General features: G+C 53.6%; 1 protein-coding gene across 1 annotated transcript; it reads left to right on the top strand.

Annotated features, from left to right (window-relative positions):
• The first annotated feature begins 859 nt into the window (after positions 1–859).
• Positions 860–10954, top strand: LG04H13orf46 (linkage group 04 C13orf46 homolog). Its single transcript, XM_074331497.1, has 7 exons — positions 860–1272; positions 5060–5111; positions 5724–5943; positions 6037–6084; positions 7161–7208; positions 8416–8483; positions 10787–10954. Exons 1-7 carry the CDS (start codon positions 945–947, stop codon positions 10851–10853), a joined length of 831 nt encoding a protein of 276 aa, XP_074187598.1. The 5' UTR covers positions 860–944; the 3' UTR covers positions 10854–10954.
• Positions 10955–16342: the final 5388 nt, after the last annotated feature.

Here is a 16342-nt window from a genome sequence, read left to right as displayed (position 1 = left end):
GGAGGAGCAGAGGGTGATGAACCTCGAGTGCCATTGAGCAGAGGCTGTTGTCCCTCCCAGAGGGGTAGAGAGGGAGAAGCTAGATGCACAGCGGGGGTTCTGGGGGGAGATCCCACCCCAGGGGCAAGAGTGCATTTTCTCATTTCCTTGTTCCTTTCTTTTCTCCATTTGGTCTTCACTGTTTTTTTTTTTTTTTTAAATTTGAACCTGAATCAGTTCTGAGAAGATGCAGACGTTTCTGGGGATGCTGTAGCTGCAGGACTTAGGATGGTGGAGGTCAGCCTCCTTCCCCGGGGCCGTGGACTTGGGGAGGGAAATGCTGTTGCTGCTTCTCTCCAGCCCCCGCTGTCTGCTCTGGACAGGAGCGACTGTGGGCTGGGTGGGGGCGACAGGCGTCAAGGCAGGGGTGCCTGCCCGTGAGGGAGAGGCCATGGCCCCGGGCAGCCCAGATTGAGCATTCACCCCAGGACCACAGGGCAGTCCCAAGGAGCATGGAGGAGCCAGATTCACACACAGGACCGGGTCCAGCAGAGGGAATCGAGGGCTAAGAAGTTCTGCCCACCGTGGGAAGACATGGAAGGGCTTGAAAGGAGAAAACCCTAGGGAGCGGAAGGACCAGAAGCCCCTCTCCAGGACTCCAGTAGAGTCCTTTGTCCATTTGCCTGAGTCTGGTCTGTGCCATATTTGTCCTGAAAGGGAAAGAAGGATTCTGAAATATTCAAAAATCATCCAAAGGCTCGAAGCAGACACAGTACCAGAAGTGCCACGGTGTCCTACCAGAAGGCCCCTTGGCCTGCCTGGCCTCTCTTCCTCTGCCTTCTCTAGTGGCGAGACCAATGATGGCCCAGAAGGAAGGGAACCCAGCAGACCCACTCTTCAAACCCAAAGCCTGTGTGAAGGGCTGTGCAGGGCTGAACTCAGACCTCTGACCTCTGACTGCAGTGATGTCACAGGGGACACTTAGCAACTGGGACATCCCTGGGCACACTCAGACTGCTCATTGCAAGAGAGGTTGGAAGCCATGCCCTCCATCTGAGGGCGTGCCTGAGAGCCAGGTTCCTCCTCTTTCCCGTGAAGGGAAGGGAAAGATGGAAAAGGATGCCACCACCATGCATAGGAGGCACCGGCCGGGCCCCGGGGCACCTCTGGAGGTGGCCTCTGGACACCTCAAGGCCAGCGAGATGGCTGATCTCCAGAGGAGCAGGAGCATGGGCGGCTTACACCAGAAGGGGGACCCTCCGAGCAGCATCCGGAAGCTGTGCAAGGAGCTAGGTAGGGGGCACAGTGGGTGACAAGCCGCGTCCCTCCCAGCCCTCCTGCTTAAAACCCTAAAGGCCAAGGTGGCAAGTGTTACACACTGAAGTTTTCAGGCGACAGAACCCGGCTGGGGCTCCGACGGGGCCAGACACCCATTATGGATGGATGACTGGGAGTTCTGTTGGGGGCAGGAGGAAGGGGATGAGGACAGGGACCTAGGGAGCCCCGTGGGCCTGCAATGTCACTGGACACATGGAAAATATTGTTGCCTCGGGAAGGCCTGCATGGGAAGTGGCTCAGGTTTCTAATGAAGCATTTTACCTTTGAGTCTGGCCTCCTGCTTCCGGGAACCAGGCACCTCCCACAGCACGGGGTCAGCGGTGAACCTCTGGGGGATGGTGCTATCGGTCAGACTTGGCACCAATGTGGCTTTTAAGTTGTAAAGCGTGTAGGTTTATACGTTATGTTGGGCCCTGTTCGCCACTCCAGGATACTTCTAAACATGCCAAGCGAGGCCATGGTGTGGCCAAAATGGGGATGCATCCCCGAAACGCCCTAGTCCTTATGTGGACCTGTGCCTTGAATGCCAGCTAACGCGGGCTTCCTCACCGTAGGCATTTCGTGACAGTTTCTTCAGTGCAGCAGGACACTGAGTGGGATGAATGTCTGCGGTGACTAATTCAGTCATTTGCTGGAGCACTTAGCAGTCTGGTTCTTCTGGGAAGTTCACACCAGCACATGGGCTTTTATGAAGTTGATCAGGCTGCAGAAATGAAACACAGTAAGCAGGAAATACAGCTTGCTTGTTCAAGCCCTAGGGGCGATGTGAAGAGGTAGAGGTGTGAAAATATTTGTTCTTCTTTAGTGTAAAAATCCAAAGATATGTTTGTTGTTTGAGGAGAAGGCGGCGATGCCGGGCCAGCCAGCAGCGCCGGGGCAGCTGTGTGTGTTCACCTTCCTTGTGTTAAAGCTCTGAGCACGGCCACACTTCTCAGACTCACTGAAGAGGAGCAAATCTCCCAAAAGAAGAAATCAACCTACGTCTGCTTAGGAAATACTGCAAGTAGACACAAAGGGCATGTCTCAAAGAATGTGGGCCATGAGCCACGCACAAGGTGGGACTAAGGTGAGGGGTCAGAGGGAAGGCACAGTCCTCACCATTTCTGGACATTCCTACCCAGCGCCCCTGGACTTCCCCAAACTGGCTGGATGGATGGCAAGGAGGCTTCTGTGTGGCACCGGGGTTCCCAGACCATGTTGGAGTGGGTCAGCCTACTCTGGAGCTCGAGAGCCTGCAGGACGGAGAGCAGGAGGCCTCGCCAGCCACACGCCAGGGAAAGCTGACACAGGCCTTGCTGTCCACATCGTCAAATGTGGGGAAGGGAAAATCACGTCTCTCTTTTGACTGATTCTTTTCTTTTTGCCAGACACATAATATAAGAAGGAACAGCGTTTGAAGATCTGCCTGGGGCAGCCCCATATCTTCTAAAACAGGCAAACGCAAGCACAAGCACGCACACACGTGGGCTAAGGGGCTGCTGAAGAGTTTCCCAAAGAAGTCGATTTTTTAATCCCCACTTGAAAAACTATTGATTCTGAATCATTCCAGTCCTCTTATCGGAGGTTGAGGCTGGACTGTGTCTTTTTTCCCTGAGGGGTGTCTTGAGAGCTACAGTAGTCCCCCCTTATCCGCAGCGGAAGTGTCCCAAGACCCCCAGTGGATGTCTGAAGCCGTGGGTAGTACCGAACCCTGTATATGTACACACATACCTTTTTCCTTAAAGGAAGCGCTTTACAGCTTTTGTTTGGCGTCTCTGAATTGCTAGCATCACTGCTCTTGTGCTTTGGAGCTGTGACTAAGTAAGGTAAAGGTGACTTGAACACAAGCACAGCGATACCATGACAGTGGGTCTGAGAACCAAAACAGCTACCAGGTGACTAAGGGGCAGGTAGGGTGCACAGTGTGGATACACTGGGGTAAGGGGTGATTCACGTCCTGGGCAGGACGGGGAGAGACAGTGAGAGGTTTCACCATGCTACTGAGAACAGCACACAATTTAAAATGTAGGAATTGTTTATTTCTGGAACGTTCCATTTAATATTTTCAGATTACAATTGACCCTGGGTAGCTGAAACCTCAGAAAGCGAAACTGGATAAGGGGGCACTACTTAAAATATTCTCTAAGACACAATTGTCCCACCCGCTCCCTCACACCCTGCCCTTTGCCGTCAGGGCTTTGTCTCTGGCATGGCCAGTCTCTGCCTTGGTGACAGCACAGCCACAAATCAAACATCCCCTAATCCTGCGTGGGTACTGCAGATGAGGAGGATGACGAATGCCTAGTTCTTATCCTCAGGGAACTCAGACCAGTCAGAGACGAGGAACGGTGCCCGAATGACAAAGCCCAAGGCCGTGTGTGCTGAGCACCAGGGAGGCCTAGCCGTGACGAAAAGCTCCCTCCAAGCAGGTCACTTAACACTGGGCAGGGATCCCCAGGTCCCCAGGAAGGATGGCATTGGAGGACGGCAGAGGTCAGGGGACATCTTCCAGGGGAGAGACAGCACGAGAGAATTGAAAGACCAGCCGGATGGAACTCCCTAGAGAAGCAGGAACAGGGCACCTACTGGGAGCCAGCCATCACCTCCTCTGTCGGGCAGTTGTCCCCACCCCTGAGGCCTGTGCGCCAAAACAACACTGAAAGGAAGGCCTGGAGTAGCTGCTACAACTACCAAATTCTGAAAGGAACCCCTCCAGGACAGGGGCTGCTCAGAGGTGTCCTCACCAGGTCAGGTCGTTCATCAAAAGCATTACTTCAAGCTTCGTTTGCTGTGTTTGCATCCTGGGTCCTTGATGTGAGTTGTGTTATGTTGGGGGGTCGGTGGGCGGAGCAGGGGAACCAGTCATCTCAGCCATTCCAGGCTCAGATGTGGCCACACAGAAATGGGACCTGGAATATCAATGACCTTAAGTCTCCTTGGAGGCTCGCTCTTAGATCCTAAAGAGGGTTATGAAAACCTCCTCCTGAATCACTCCTCTTTGAAGACTCTGCTGCTCTGCAAGCTCCCAGAAACAAGAAGTCTGTCTGTGCTCAGTAAAAATAGTTCATGAAGCTCATACTCTGACCTGCCACAGTCACCAAAATGCAGTTTTATCTTAACTGTTTATTGCCAATCGCTACTTAGAAGAGGCTGGGGCTGGAAGAAGTGCTCCCTGGATGCCAGGCAGCGTCTCTGAACTATTGGGTACCCTGCTGTCTCTCACACCTGGACAAAATTCCTTACTAGCTGGTGTCATCAGCACTTTCGTTGGAAAAATGACTCACTAAAACCCCCTTAGCAATGCCCCTCAGAGGAGGCCTGCCCGGTGGGTTTCTCACCTCTGCCCTCTGCTTCTGCTGCTGGCAGTCCAGTGTGCTGGGACCAGGACTTCACAGTATGGGGGTTCCCCTGGGTCTTGCACATTTATTTTAACGACAATGCCCTACACCTCACCCCAAGTTCTGCCTACAGAGGACAGAGGTCTTGGAGTGATTATATGTGGGTAGGGGGTTTGTACAGAGTGGGCAGCGAATCGGGGACAACCTGTCCTGATGGAAATCCAGACGGACTTTAGTCATAACCATTAGTCATTGGGCGGACACAGAGCCCTGCTGTGTGCCTGGAGCTGCAGGGAGTCCAGCACCCAGTGCTCTGTGGGGAGGTCCCACCAGTCCTCGCAGGGCTGAGCGGGGGCCCTGGCCAGTGGCACTCCCACCCCACATGATGGAAGGGCCGATGGCAAACACTGTTCTTCCCTCCTCAGAATCTGAAGATCAAGGAAAAGACCTGAGAAGCGATGCCAAAGATACCATGTGGTAAGTGGGCTTTTCCCAGCAGAGGTGGTTTTCTAGAGACATGAGAAGGTCACAGGAGACGGTGGGGGCAGGACATGGGGCCAGTACCACAGTTGAGACTTGGAGGCCCTGAAGGGGTCCTGGGGTGTCCTGGGAGGATCCTGGGGACTCAGATGGGAGGTTTGAGGTAGGACAAACCAAGGTGGGTCTCAGGGCTGCAAGTCTCTTCCCCTCCCCCACACCCACCTCCCAGGCAGCCCTTCCAGCTGCACTGTGGCCCCAGAGTCGTGGAGCTGATGGCTGCCTCTGCAAATATTCCCACTCAACTCTCCAGAAGGAGGTATTGTCTTACCTAACAGATCTCTGAGCTTGCTGGAGGCGTCATGTGGGGAAAACCTGGAGGTGCTATACTGTGCACAGAAGCAACTGAGTAGCACTGCCCCGTCCTCGGCACCTCTGCACGTTGCCATCCCTCTCTGCCCCCAGCTCTGCCTTTGTCCACCTACCCACCTTCCTGGCCTCCGGAAGGAGGAAGGCCCTTCACATCCAGGACCCTCTCTGCCGATGTGTCCAAGCTGGAGCTGCTCTCAGAGCTGCCTGATGCCCAAGAGGGAGAAAGGTGTCACTTTGAAGCTGTGTCTCCACAACACCTATTCCAAACCATTGCTTCCATTTCTATAGTCAGGTAAACCTCAAGGAAGACAATCAGGAAGAGAATCAGGATGGCCTTGGAAAGTCAGACCACGAGCGTGGAAAGATGGAATCAGAGGTTGAGAAGAGCGACTCAGAGGCCAGTGGTGAGGAGGAGCTGGAAGGAGGAGAGAACACGGACAAATGCCTCCAGGAGGCCAAGGTCAGGCCTTGCTCCTTTAACATCCATGTACTGCTTGCCATCCCCTCCGGTCGGAGTCCCGCCTTTATTTACCTGTTTGGTGTCTTCTTACAGGAACAGGAGTCAGAGTCCATAAAGGTGGAAGACCTTCTGGAAAAAGAGGCAAGAGCTTTTTACTTTGGTGACAGAAGTCAGATGGGGAGGCCCGAGAGGCACCATCCGGCTGGACCATGAGCACACTGTGGACACATGGCCCCACGTCATCTGGGCAGGGCTACAGTACAAGCTGGACCGAGCCCTACACTGACCCCCAGAGAGCCTTCCGCGCCAAGCTCTGTGCTCCTGGCCCAATGCTGGAGAATCCTAACCCCGAATAGTACAGCTGCTAAAGGCATGTGGGTCCCTGACGGGAGGCATGTCGGTCTCCACTCGGCCCAGGGAAGCATCACCAAGTACCAGGCCATGATGCATTGGTCAATGACACATCACAGCCATAGTAGAAATTGGCAAAGAGCACTTTCTGAGGGAAGGTGGCTGTCATTCTCCTTCCCAATCCATGTGGTACAGAATGGAGAGGTTGGTGGATGTGTTTTACTGGAATTTATAACACATTGGTGTGATTCCAGGGACTCTGGGAAGTCTTTCACCCACCCCCAAAATACTTCTCTTAGTGGTGAATAAAGTGCTACCATTGCACATACATTCCGGGCTGAGCCAAGGTGCCCACGCAGCAACTTTGGGGCAGCAGCAGCTGAGCTGCTGGGTCCTTTCACATCTCAGTGTGAATCTACCGACCCCGTTAGGTAGGGCCCCAGGATTGTGGAGGCAGAGTTCAGGTGCTCCCCAATTAAGCAGGTCTGGGGTGGACATGGAGGGGCTGCCCCAGTTCTGGGCATGACCTTATTACCCGGAGGCCCTGATGCTCAGAGGGTGAAGATAGAAGAGACCCTCTGGGGTTTCAGGGACCTGATGGGAGGTGAGGTGGGAGAAGTGGGGAGGCCCTGTTTCTCCCTGGCCACAGATGGCCCGTGGATACCTTGCCATCCACACTGCCAGCAGATCTTTACCCAGCTTTTCAGGTGCCCCCACTGAGCATTGCCAGTGTGTGGTGGTCCCAAGGGTAATTGCTCAGACCCCGGCTGCCCCAGGGCTGGGATCCCAGTCTACCTCCCAGGAGGTCTACTCTCTACCCAGCTCACCCAGGCTTTCATCCACATCTGTTTGGTTTCCATTCACAGAAACCATCTGTGTTTGTGGAGATTGATCTCGGAGGCCATGCTGAGGAGGTAAAAAACTCTCACACAACAAAGCCAAACCACCCACCCAGAAATGCTTCTGTTTAGGGCCCATGAGGCTTTTCCGGGGCACTTGCTCCATGCACTTGTGTGTTGGAGGGTGAGGCAGAGATGGGACCAGCAGCATCAAGAAAGCTCCAGGGTGTTGAGGATTAGCCTGGGGGTGGCGGGGAGCTGGAGAGGACCCTTGCCTCTTTGTCATCCTCCTTCACTCCAGCCTGCATTCATTCCAGCACCATCAGAGACTCTAGGTCCTGGGTCAACCCTGGGATGCCCATGGTCCCTGAAAACCTCTTGTGGGATTATGCTGGGGTGGTAGAAAGGGCACAGGTTTAGGAGTGAGGAGACCTGGCCTCCACATCTGGCTCTGCCAGAAAATGCTCAAACAAGTCACCGTACCTCTCTGCTCCTCAGTTATCTCATCTGGAAAATGAGAGTCTTAGTAGCACTCACACCCGTGTCTGGTACCCACGAAGCCTCAGTATTAGGTATCACCACCACCACCATCACCACGACCATCATCATCACTATCATTATCACACCGTCACTACCTACACCACCATCATCATCACCATCGTCATCGTCACCATCACCATGGTCACCATTATCACCGTCACATCATTATTATTGTCCGTAAAAAGAAGTGATTGACTCAGTGGCCTCTCTGGGAGGTCTTTTTAACACAAATATTCTAGGATGTCTTTCTCCATTTCTTTGCTGTAGTAAGAAGTCATCTTTTTAGAAGTTTTTTGAAGTTATCTCTTGGCAAATTTAAGCTTCTGCCTGGGGCTTATTTTTTTTTCCAGCTTGCACCTTGTATCTTTTTGCCCTCAAAACATGCTGTACAGTGAAGAGAGCTGGTTATTAACCCCTGACGAGGTTATCATGGGGGCCCCACAAGTGCTAAGGACTCAAAGAGGGTCAGCCTGGAGCGGTTTGGGACTAAGGGCCCATGTCTCCTGATCTACAGTCCGGAGGTCACGGTCGCCCAAGTTAAGGGCACAGTTCCTTGGTCAGGATCCCCTAATTGGAAATTTCCACTTGATGGTGCCCTGTCTCGTGGGGGGACGCTCAGGGCCAGTGCCGTCTCCATGCCCCTATCCGGTCTTTGGACAGGTTCAGGAGGCCCAACCTTGGTGCTTGTGGTTGACTCCGTCTCCCACTTTCATGCCCTAAACTGCTCCTTTCGCTTTCACAGGTGGTCATGTGTGCCATGGGAGAAGAGAAGAGGTCCCAGATGGACATGGGCGATTTGTCAGAAGACGAGTGAGTGACATTCATGGGTTCACACTCAGGGAGGTGGGGGGTACATTTCCTCACCATGGCTTCTGGTGGCTCACGTGCCTTCCCTCTTCTCCTGGGCACATGCAGAGATCTAAGCATTTACTGAGTCTGGAGGATGTGAGAGGCAGGCAACAAGGGATCTAACTGCCTAAGGGGTCTGGGACAACCTTTACCTTGAGGCCCACCTCAGTCTATAGCCAGGCCCTCTCTCCCCATCCCATCAGCCAACAAAATGACCAGAATATGGAGAAGGGAAAGGAGGGAGGAAGAAGGGAAGGTGAGAGTGGGGAGTCACCGTATGAGTTGTACCGGCTTCTCAGTTTGGGGTTTTGGCGGCGAGGTCGCAGATCTTGGCCCTGCAGGCAGTGGGAGGACCCATCACACGTGGCTGGTCTCTCAGCAAAGCAGGCCAGGCCTCAGCTGGAGCAGTGGCCATGTGTGTCCTGACAACGTGCACCCTATTGGGGTGGAGACTGTATACGGCCAGGGAAACGCATCCCCACTTCCTGAGGCCATGAAGGGTCTAGGAGAAGGTGAGATACTCACTTCTATGCCACCCAAGGACCCATGGGTCTATTTTAATTTAAACAATATAGAGACACACGAGGAAGAAAATAGCAATTTTTTCAACTTCCCACCACTCACTATTAACAAGTACATTATTATCTTGGTTTATTCACTTGCAAATTTTCTTAAAAGAAAAATTTTTCTGTTTGTTTTATAAGATGGATACACGGTCATTTAAAATAAACACTGTGGAACAGTCCAACTAAGAGGAAAAGTTTGAATCACCCAAGTACCACCTCTCAGAAACAGTGAGGACTATACAGGAGCACATGGCTTTTGAAGTTTAGATTCAGGATAAAGGCTGGACCTGGGGACGCACAGACAGGCACGCTCATGAAAATGGGCTCCTCTGTGGGTGCTCTTTTTCTGCACAGCCAGCTATGAATGTTTGTAGCGTTATAGCCCATTGCTTAACGACACTTGAACCTTGAGCAAGTGGATGTGCAGAGAAAGTCTCGAGCCTCCATCCTGGGAGCTCCCAGGCCGGCCAAAGCCCTTTTTGCCCCCTCAGCAATTGTTATTATTGCTACATTTCCCCCCCAGACTTGTATGTATTGGGGAGACACTTTCTGCCAGGAAGTTTGAGTCCATCTTTACTTAGAAGATCCACCTCTTTCCTGATCTTGACTTACACAGCGAGTCACATCAGCTTTTATGCTGTGAAAGCTATGAGGAGGGCTCTGTCACACTCCCAAATCAAGGCTTAAAATAGGTAGTCTTATCGTAAGCAAACCTTTATATTTTCAATTCTTAATGGACATGGCGATGGGTTCGGCCACACCAGACACAGCTTGGCGGCTTTATTTTCTGCCCCAAGGGCCAGACAATCCCGGGTCCACCCTCTAGGTCTCTTGGTCTCAAACCCCAATCCCCTGACTCAGCTGCCCCAGTAAATCTACGAGACGGGTCAGCACCCAGAGAACCAAACCTTGGCCTCTGGAAGCCACTAGGTTGGTGGCAAGGAGGTCTCTGGCGGACCTTCCCAGAGGGCCTGGCCTGGACACTTACAGCGTGTGGCAGGAGTCACCTGTTTGTCCTGCTGTCCTGCTCACCTGCAATCTCACTTACTTCAGAGCTAAGTCTTCCCTGTCCAGCCCTCTGGGGCCAGTTCAGATGGCTGGGGCAGGCATCCATGCACTAGCAGCCTGTTAGCAGTCCAGTGGGATGCTTTGTCACCGAGCTGTGGTGGTCCATGCCAAGGGAGGGGGACCACCACCTCATTCTTGTGGCAGCCTTGGTTGGAAGTGGAAACCCCACTACCACCTCACAGGGAAACAAGCACAGGCTAAGATGTTCTGGAAACGAGCAGGGCTGGGTGTAGGTAACCATCACCGGGGATACCTCACTTAAGGATCACTGCAAGCAGCTTGGCTCAGCTGGCCTTTTAGGTCTCTCGTTTTCAAGGGGCCCTTCTGGCTCAGGCTTTCCGAGACAGAGGACAAAAGCCATTGCAGTGGGCATCTGGTGGGGAGGCAAGCCTGGCTCTGCACTGGAATCCAATTCTGTGTGCTGGGCCCTAAAGTTGCAGAGGCGAGCACTGGGCTCCCCAGGATGTGAGGAAGTGGGTACAGCAGAGGCTGGAGCGGAGACCCTTTGGCATGTGTCTGGAGCTAAAGGGGTATTGCATGGGGCCGGGGCTCTGCACTCCAGGAACCTGTGGCCTCCTGGCCGGGCAGGGGACGCCTCTCTCACTGCCCCTCCCTCCTCTTGGCCTCCAGGACCAGGACCAGCTGGGTGTGCTGCATTCCATACTCCACCAGAAAGAAGGTGAAGGAGAGTGTGTAGCAGTCCTGGAGGAGGTAATTCGCACATGGAGACAGGCCGGATGGGCAGGGGGAGCCTGGGGTGACAGGAAGTAGAATAGAGGGGGCTAGGCTGTCTGCCTGACCTCCTCCCAACTTCCTCAGTCCCCATCAAGACCCATGCCTCTGGCCTGTAACCGAGGGTCTGCACTCCTGTCTCCTGGGGTGGGCCAGACCAGGGAGGGCTGAGTGATGCAGACAAGGAACCCTAAAAAACGTGCCACACGAAACTTTTTCAGGGGCACCAATGACCCGGATGTGAATCACTGACCCACTGGGTGAGTGACAATGCGTCTTTTAAAGAGACACAATAAAGAGTGAACAGAAGATGCTTTCTCTCTTCGGCCCCTCTCAATGGATCCCTGTTCCTTCCTTTTGTGCATCTTGTTCCATGAAATGCAATTGGAGAAGGGAGGTGAGCTCAGGGATAGGTGGCATGATGGCTGAGCCTCCCAGATCACGGGCACATGACCCTTCAGAACCTGGGAACACCCAGAAGCAGTCAAATCCCCCGTAGGCCTAGAGTGGCCTCTACTCTTGGAGATGGCTCTCAAGGTCGGCCCCACATCACCCGGGGGTCCTGTCCCAATGAAAGGCGAATCTGGGAGACCTGAGGTGCGTTGCACATTGTTCCCTGAGGCCCTGGAGGCTGGGCTTTGCTGGAAATAAGACATCCTTAAAACTGAGTGCAGGAGGTCCTGGTAACACATGTCACATAGACCCCAATTGGGAGCCAAGAGGGCCAGGCAGAGGAAATCGAGGTGCAGGGAGATGCTGTTCACAGGGGACAAATGAACAGGAGCAGAGGGCCACACAAAGGGAGACTTGACTAGGGGCTTTGGAGTTCCTTTGCTCAGCTGGCTCGGCCTCGGCAACCTGCCATAGGCCAAGTGGGTGAATATATGCAATTCCGTGTGGTTCAGCCTAAGACTGAGAACATGTGGCCCCGCCTTCTCCTGTAAGACGTGTCCCAGCAGGCCCCACCCAGCACGCACACTCACTTTCTCACATGCGACCATGTGCACACATGCACTCATACATGTGCACACACAAACACGCACGTTTCTGTACACAGCACATGTGTGCGTGTATGTACATGTGTACACATGTGCACACATATCACACACAGCACACTTGCACAACATGAGTGTGCAGGAAGGCGTGAGCAGATGACAAGCAGCATCTCTGAGACAGAGGAAAATCTGGGCCCGGAGGCCTGAGAACACAGGTGAAACCCTCAAATCCCTCCCACGTGGATGAGAGGGGTCTGTTGTCTCAGTCCTCCCCAACTGTGACCTCTGTCTAGATGAAAACAGGCTCAGCGACAGTCAGAAACAGCATGCTGAGATCAGGCCCCAGGAATCAGCTTTCCTGGGCAGGGGTGTTGAGCTGTGGACACACTGACAAATGAGCAGGTCACAGAAAAGGCTGCTCTGCCATGTGCTCATCGCACCCGAGGGCTGGGGGCCACTGCTCGTCTTCTTGGACAAGGAGCTGTCAAGCAACATGAGGCCCTGGTCCCTGCGCCTGACCACCAACTGCTGCCAACTAGGAAGGCACCCAGGAAGCTCCTAGAGAAAGAGCTGGTTTGTCCCTTGGCCAGTGCAGGAAGAAGGGGCCACTGAGCCCCAGCTCCCTGGGCCCTCGCCACAGAGCAACCCTGGCCTGCATCCGTCCTCTAGTTCCTCTGCACCCAGCCCTCGGCCACAGACCAGGAGGGTGACTGGCCCCAGCCAGGTCACCCTTCTCCATCCATTTGTCCATCTTCCATCTCTTGACGCTGCGTATGGCTGGCCTCATTCCAAAACACGTTCTGCCTGTGCTGCTCTATATCATTCTGGGGTGTCTGCAGGGGGAATTAGTTCACGGCAGCCCTGGGTGGGAAGAACTGCCCGCAGGAGCCCAGAGGGGCCTGGTTTGTAGGTGCGGTGATTATGGCTCATGCCTCCTGCTCACATGCTGAGCTCCTGAGCAGTGGGCAAGGGACGCCCTGGAAGCCAGAGACCCTCGAGGGAGAAGATATGCAAGAAAAGTCTTGGGACTCTACTCTAGGAGCTCCCAGGCTGGCCAAGGCCCCTTCTGCCCTCTCGGAGGCTCCCACGGAGCAGTTGCTAACTGAGGAGTATGACTGAAGCCCTGCTCAGCCCACCCCTCCTTTCTGCCAGAGAAATGCACCAGTCCCAAGGGTGATGCGGGGAGGAGGTGGGCCTCGGAGCTGAGAAAGAGCAGATGACCTTGAGGAATCTGTCCGCCCACAGAGCAGTGAAAACTGTTTATTCACCGCCTGTGACACAATGTACCACAGCTACATGTTTGCTTCAAAGAAGGAGGGAAACCAGAGCCTCGAGCCTGAGCGCCCCTGGTGCCATCAGAACTGCTTCTGCCCCATCTCAGCGCAGAGGCGAGGTCAAGGTGGAGTGGACCAGGCAAGGGCGTAATGGAACACCTCTTGCACAGGCCACAACAGTTGGCAATGAAATGGCCATTTAAATTTAGGGAGGGGTGAAGCCAAGTTTCCCAGGCTGCCTGTGAGTTGTCTTTCTCCTGGACTCCTCCTTCCTCTGGGTCCCCCATCAACCCAGCCTACGGGGTGGGAGTAGGAGGGGCACTGAGGCAGGCTCACCCAGTGGCACTTTCCGTCATAAACAAGCTTAGCCAGTGGTCCCGGGTAGTGGTGGCTCCCTTTGCCCCAGGCCCCAGGCCTGGCCCAGTTTCCTCCTCAGTCCCTGCTGGGGGTTGAGAGAGGCTAATAGAGCCCTCCCTGGGCAGGGACCAGGCAGCCCCCAGGCAGCCTCGGCCACTTCCAGTTCCCTCCACTGATGGAGCAACACCAGTTACAATGCATGTCCTTTCCTGCGGCTCCCAAACACCCCATGGCAATGCCTCCAGCTTATTCTTTCCCATATTATTATTCTCCCTCAAATCCAATATTTTCATTATAGGCAATGTGGGAAATAACAAAAAGTGTTTAGCTTGTCATCTCATTACCTTCAGATTATCACTGATAGAATTTTCATATGTTTCTCTGAAATGTTTTCTCTCTCTCTAGATATATATGGAGAAAGGACAAACAGCCATGACAACTGTGCCAACAATGGCAAACACTTAGAGAGCAGAGGAGGTGTTTGCTCTGCTCCAGGCACAGTAAACTGTCCTGAGCAGTTTTGCATGTTTTAAAATCATTAATTCTACAACAACCTGCAAGACGGGGTCTAATATCATACCTATTTTCTTGCCCAGGAAATGGGGAGCGGGGTGCACAGGAGGTGCCTGGTTTCTGAGTGTGGAGGGAGCGGCTTGAGGAACTCGAGGGCAATCCAGTCACTAGGAGGGCACCCCCACTGGCTGCTGCCCTCAGAGGTTGCTGTTCCCCGAGCGCCAAGCTACACATGCTGTTGCTGCTACTGCGGCTTATTTCTAGTCTTTTCCTGCTGCCTCCAAGGAAAGCGATATAAAAGGGATGTGGCAACGGCAGGAAGCCCACCCCTTTCTAGAAACGCTGAATGAGCGGCAGCGCTTGCCCAGCTGCGCCCTCTGGTGGTAGGTCTGATGCAGCTCCCTCACAACTTCTGTTTCTCAGTCTGGAAGTCACCAGGGTCTGAGCTCTTTGACCAAGAGGAGGCAGCAGAGTGATGCTGGTCACTCAGAGAATTTTAACTCTCATTTAATTAATTCACTAAAGGAGAGGCTAGAACTGAAATTCATTGTTGGCCATCCGTTGGTGGGCAGGGCGAGGGTGGGAGGAACTTGACCCAGGGCCTGTGTGCACTGGACGCCCAAGCCCCACCAGTTCAGGGCTCAGAACTTATACATGTCACCCACCCAAAGGTCAAGTACCCAGGCCACTGACTCTCCCTGCCCCATGATCTCATGACCCATGACCCCACGAGCTCTGTAGAACAGACAGACAGACGATCTCCTTGGCAACTCTTATCTGGAAAGCCCTGGGTGCCTCCAAAGCAGGGGCGTCCAAACTTTTTTCAACATTTTTTACCAAGGGCCATATGCGGTAAAATACACAAACAGCTGGGCCACTCACTCGAGGTGAAGTATGTATTGCCTCACCTGGTTTATTTAAGTAAACTAAATATATTTTTGGAATTTGCTGTGGGCCAATTAAAAATGGATTGCGGGCTGCAGTTGGCCCGCGGGCCGCAGTTTGGACGCCCCTGCTCCAAAGGCTTGATGATGCTTGGCTTGTGTGGAAACCCACTCCACAAATAGATCCTTTCCACCATGACCTGAGCTGTTTCACTCCACAAAACTAAAAACAAAAGCAAACTCCCTCAAATTGCTGACATCCTGAGGCACTTATGTGTCCTGGTGTCACCAATGTCCCTGGCTCCCGGTGACATTGGGGCACTGAAGGCCTGCCTTGGAGGAGGACGGGAGCCAAGTAAGGCCTGGCCAGTGCATGAAAGTCTGGGTGCTGCGGAGGCCTTGGGAGAGGCTCACAGAGCTGACAGGCCTCCAATGGCAACGTGCTCTGAGGATCTGGGACCCACCCGGGCCTGGGGGGTAGAGAAGGCACTCCTGTGTCCTGCTTTCTCTCCTCCTGCCCTGTGAAACCCATTGCCCTTTCGCAGACATGCCTCCCTGAGAATTCCACCCATGTGCCCTGGAAGGAGGGGCAAGGCAGGAGTGGCATCCTGGGGACAGGAGCAGAGGGAGACCCCTGTGCTGGGTCAGGGAGGTCTTCCAGGTGCTGACTTTTCTAGCATTTAAAAGTCAACGAGGGGCGGACAGGTGGCTCAGTTGGTGGCTCAGTTTGTTACAGCGCGAGCTCTGGGCAATGGGGCTGCCGGTTCGATTCCCACATGGGCCAGTGAGCTGCGCCCTCCATAACTAGAATGAAGTCAATGAGCTGCAGGTGAGCTCCCTGGTGGCCAGATGGCTCAGTTGGTTGGAGAGCTCGGGCTCTCAACCACAAGGTGCCAGTTTGACTCCCGCAAGGGATGGTGGGTTGCACCCCCTGCAACTAACAGGGACGACTGGACCTGGAGCTGAGCTGCACCCTCCACAACTAAAATTGAAAGGACAACAACTTGACCTGGATGGATCTGATGAGTCCTGGGAAAAACACACTACTCTTCCCCAATTTAAAAAAATCCTGGAAATATACACTGTTCCCCAATAAAAGTGCTATTCCCCTTCCCCAATAAAATCTTAAAAAAAAAAAAAGGTCAACAAGGTAAGTAATGTGGGTGGAGCTATAGGAAACCTAATTAGGACTGACTACAAGTAGATTCCCCCAGGGTTTCCCCTCCTTCTGCGTTGACTTGTGACAGGTTTTTCAAGGAAGAGCGATGTACATAAAGCAGGATGTTTGCTGCCTGTTATCAACTTTCGGGTCACGATGGGCTCGGCCAGGGCCCAGGACACAGCCAGGGTGAGCTGGTCTAAGGGAAAAGTTATTTCTGGTTCTGACAAATGTGTCTGTGTAGACCAGAGTTCTCTGCAGGGAGTAGGGGG

This window comes from Rhinolophus sinicus, linkage group LG04, assembly GCF_036562045.2.
Source record: "Rhinolophus sinicus isolate RSC01 linkage group LG04, ASM3656204v1, whole genome shotgun sequence".
NCBI classification, from domain to species: Eukaryota; Metazoa; Chordata; class Mammalia; order Chiroptera; family Rhinolophidae; genus Rhinolophus; species Rhinolophus sinicus.
Note: the sequence above shows the minus strand (reverse complement) of the source record. Positions and strands in the feature narration are given on the sequence as shown.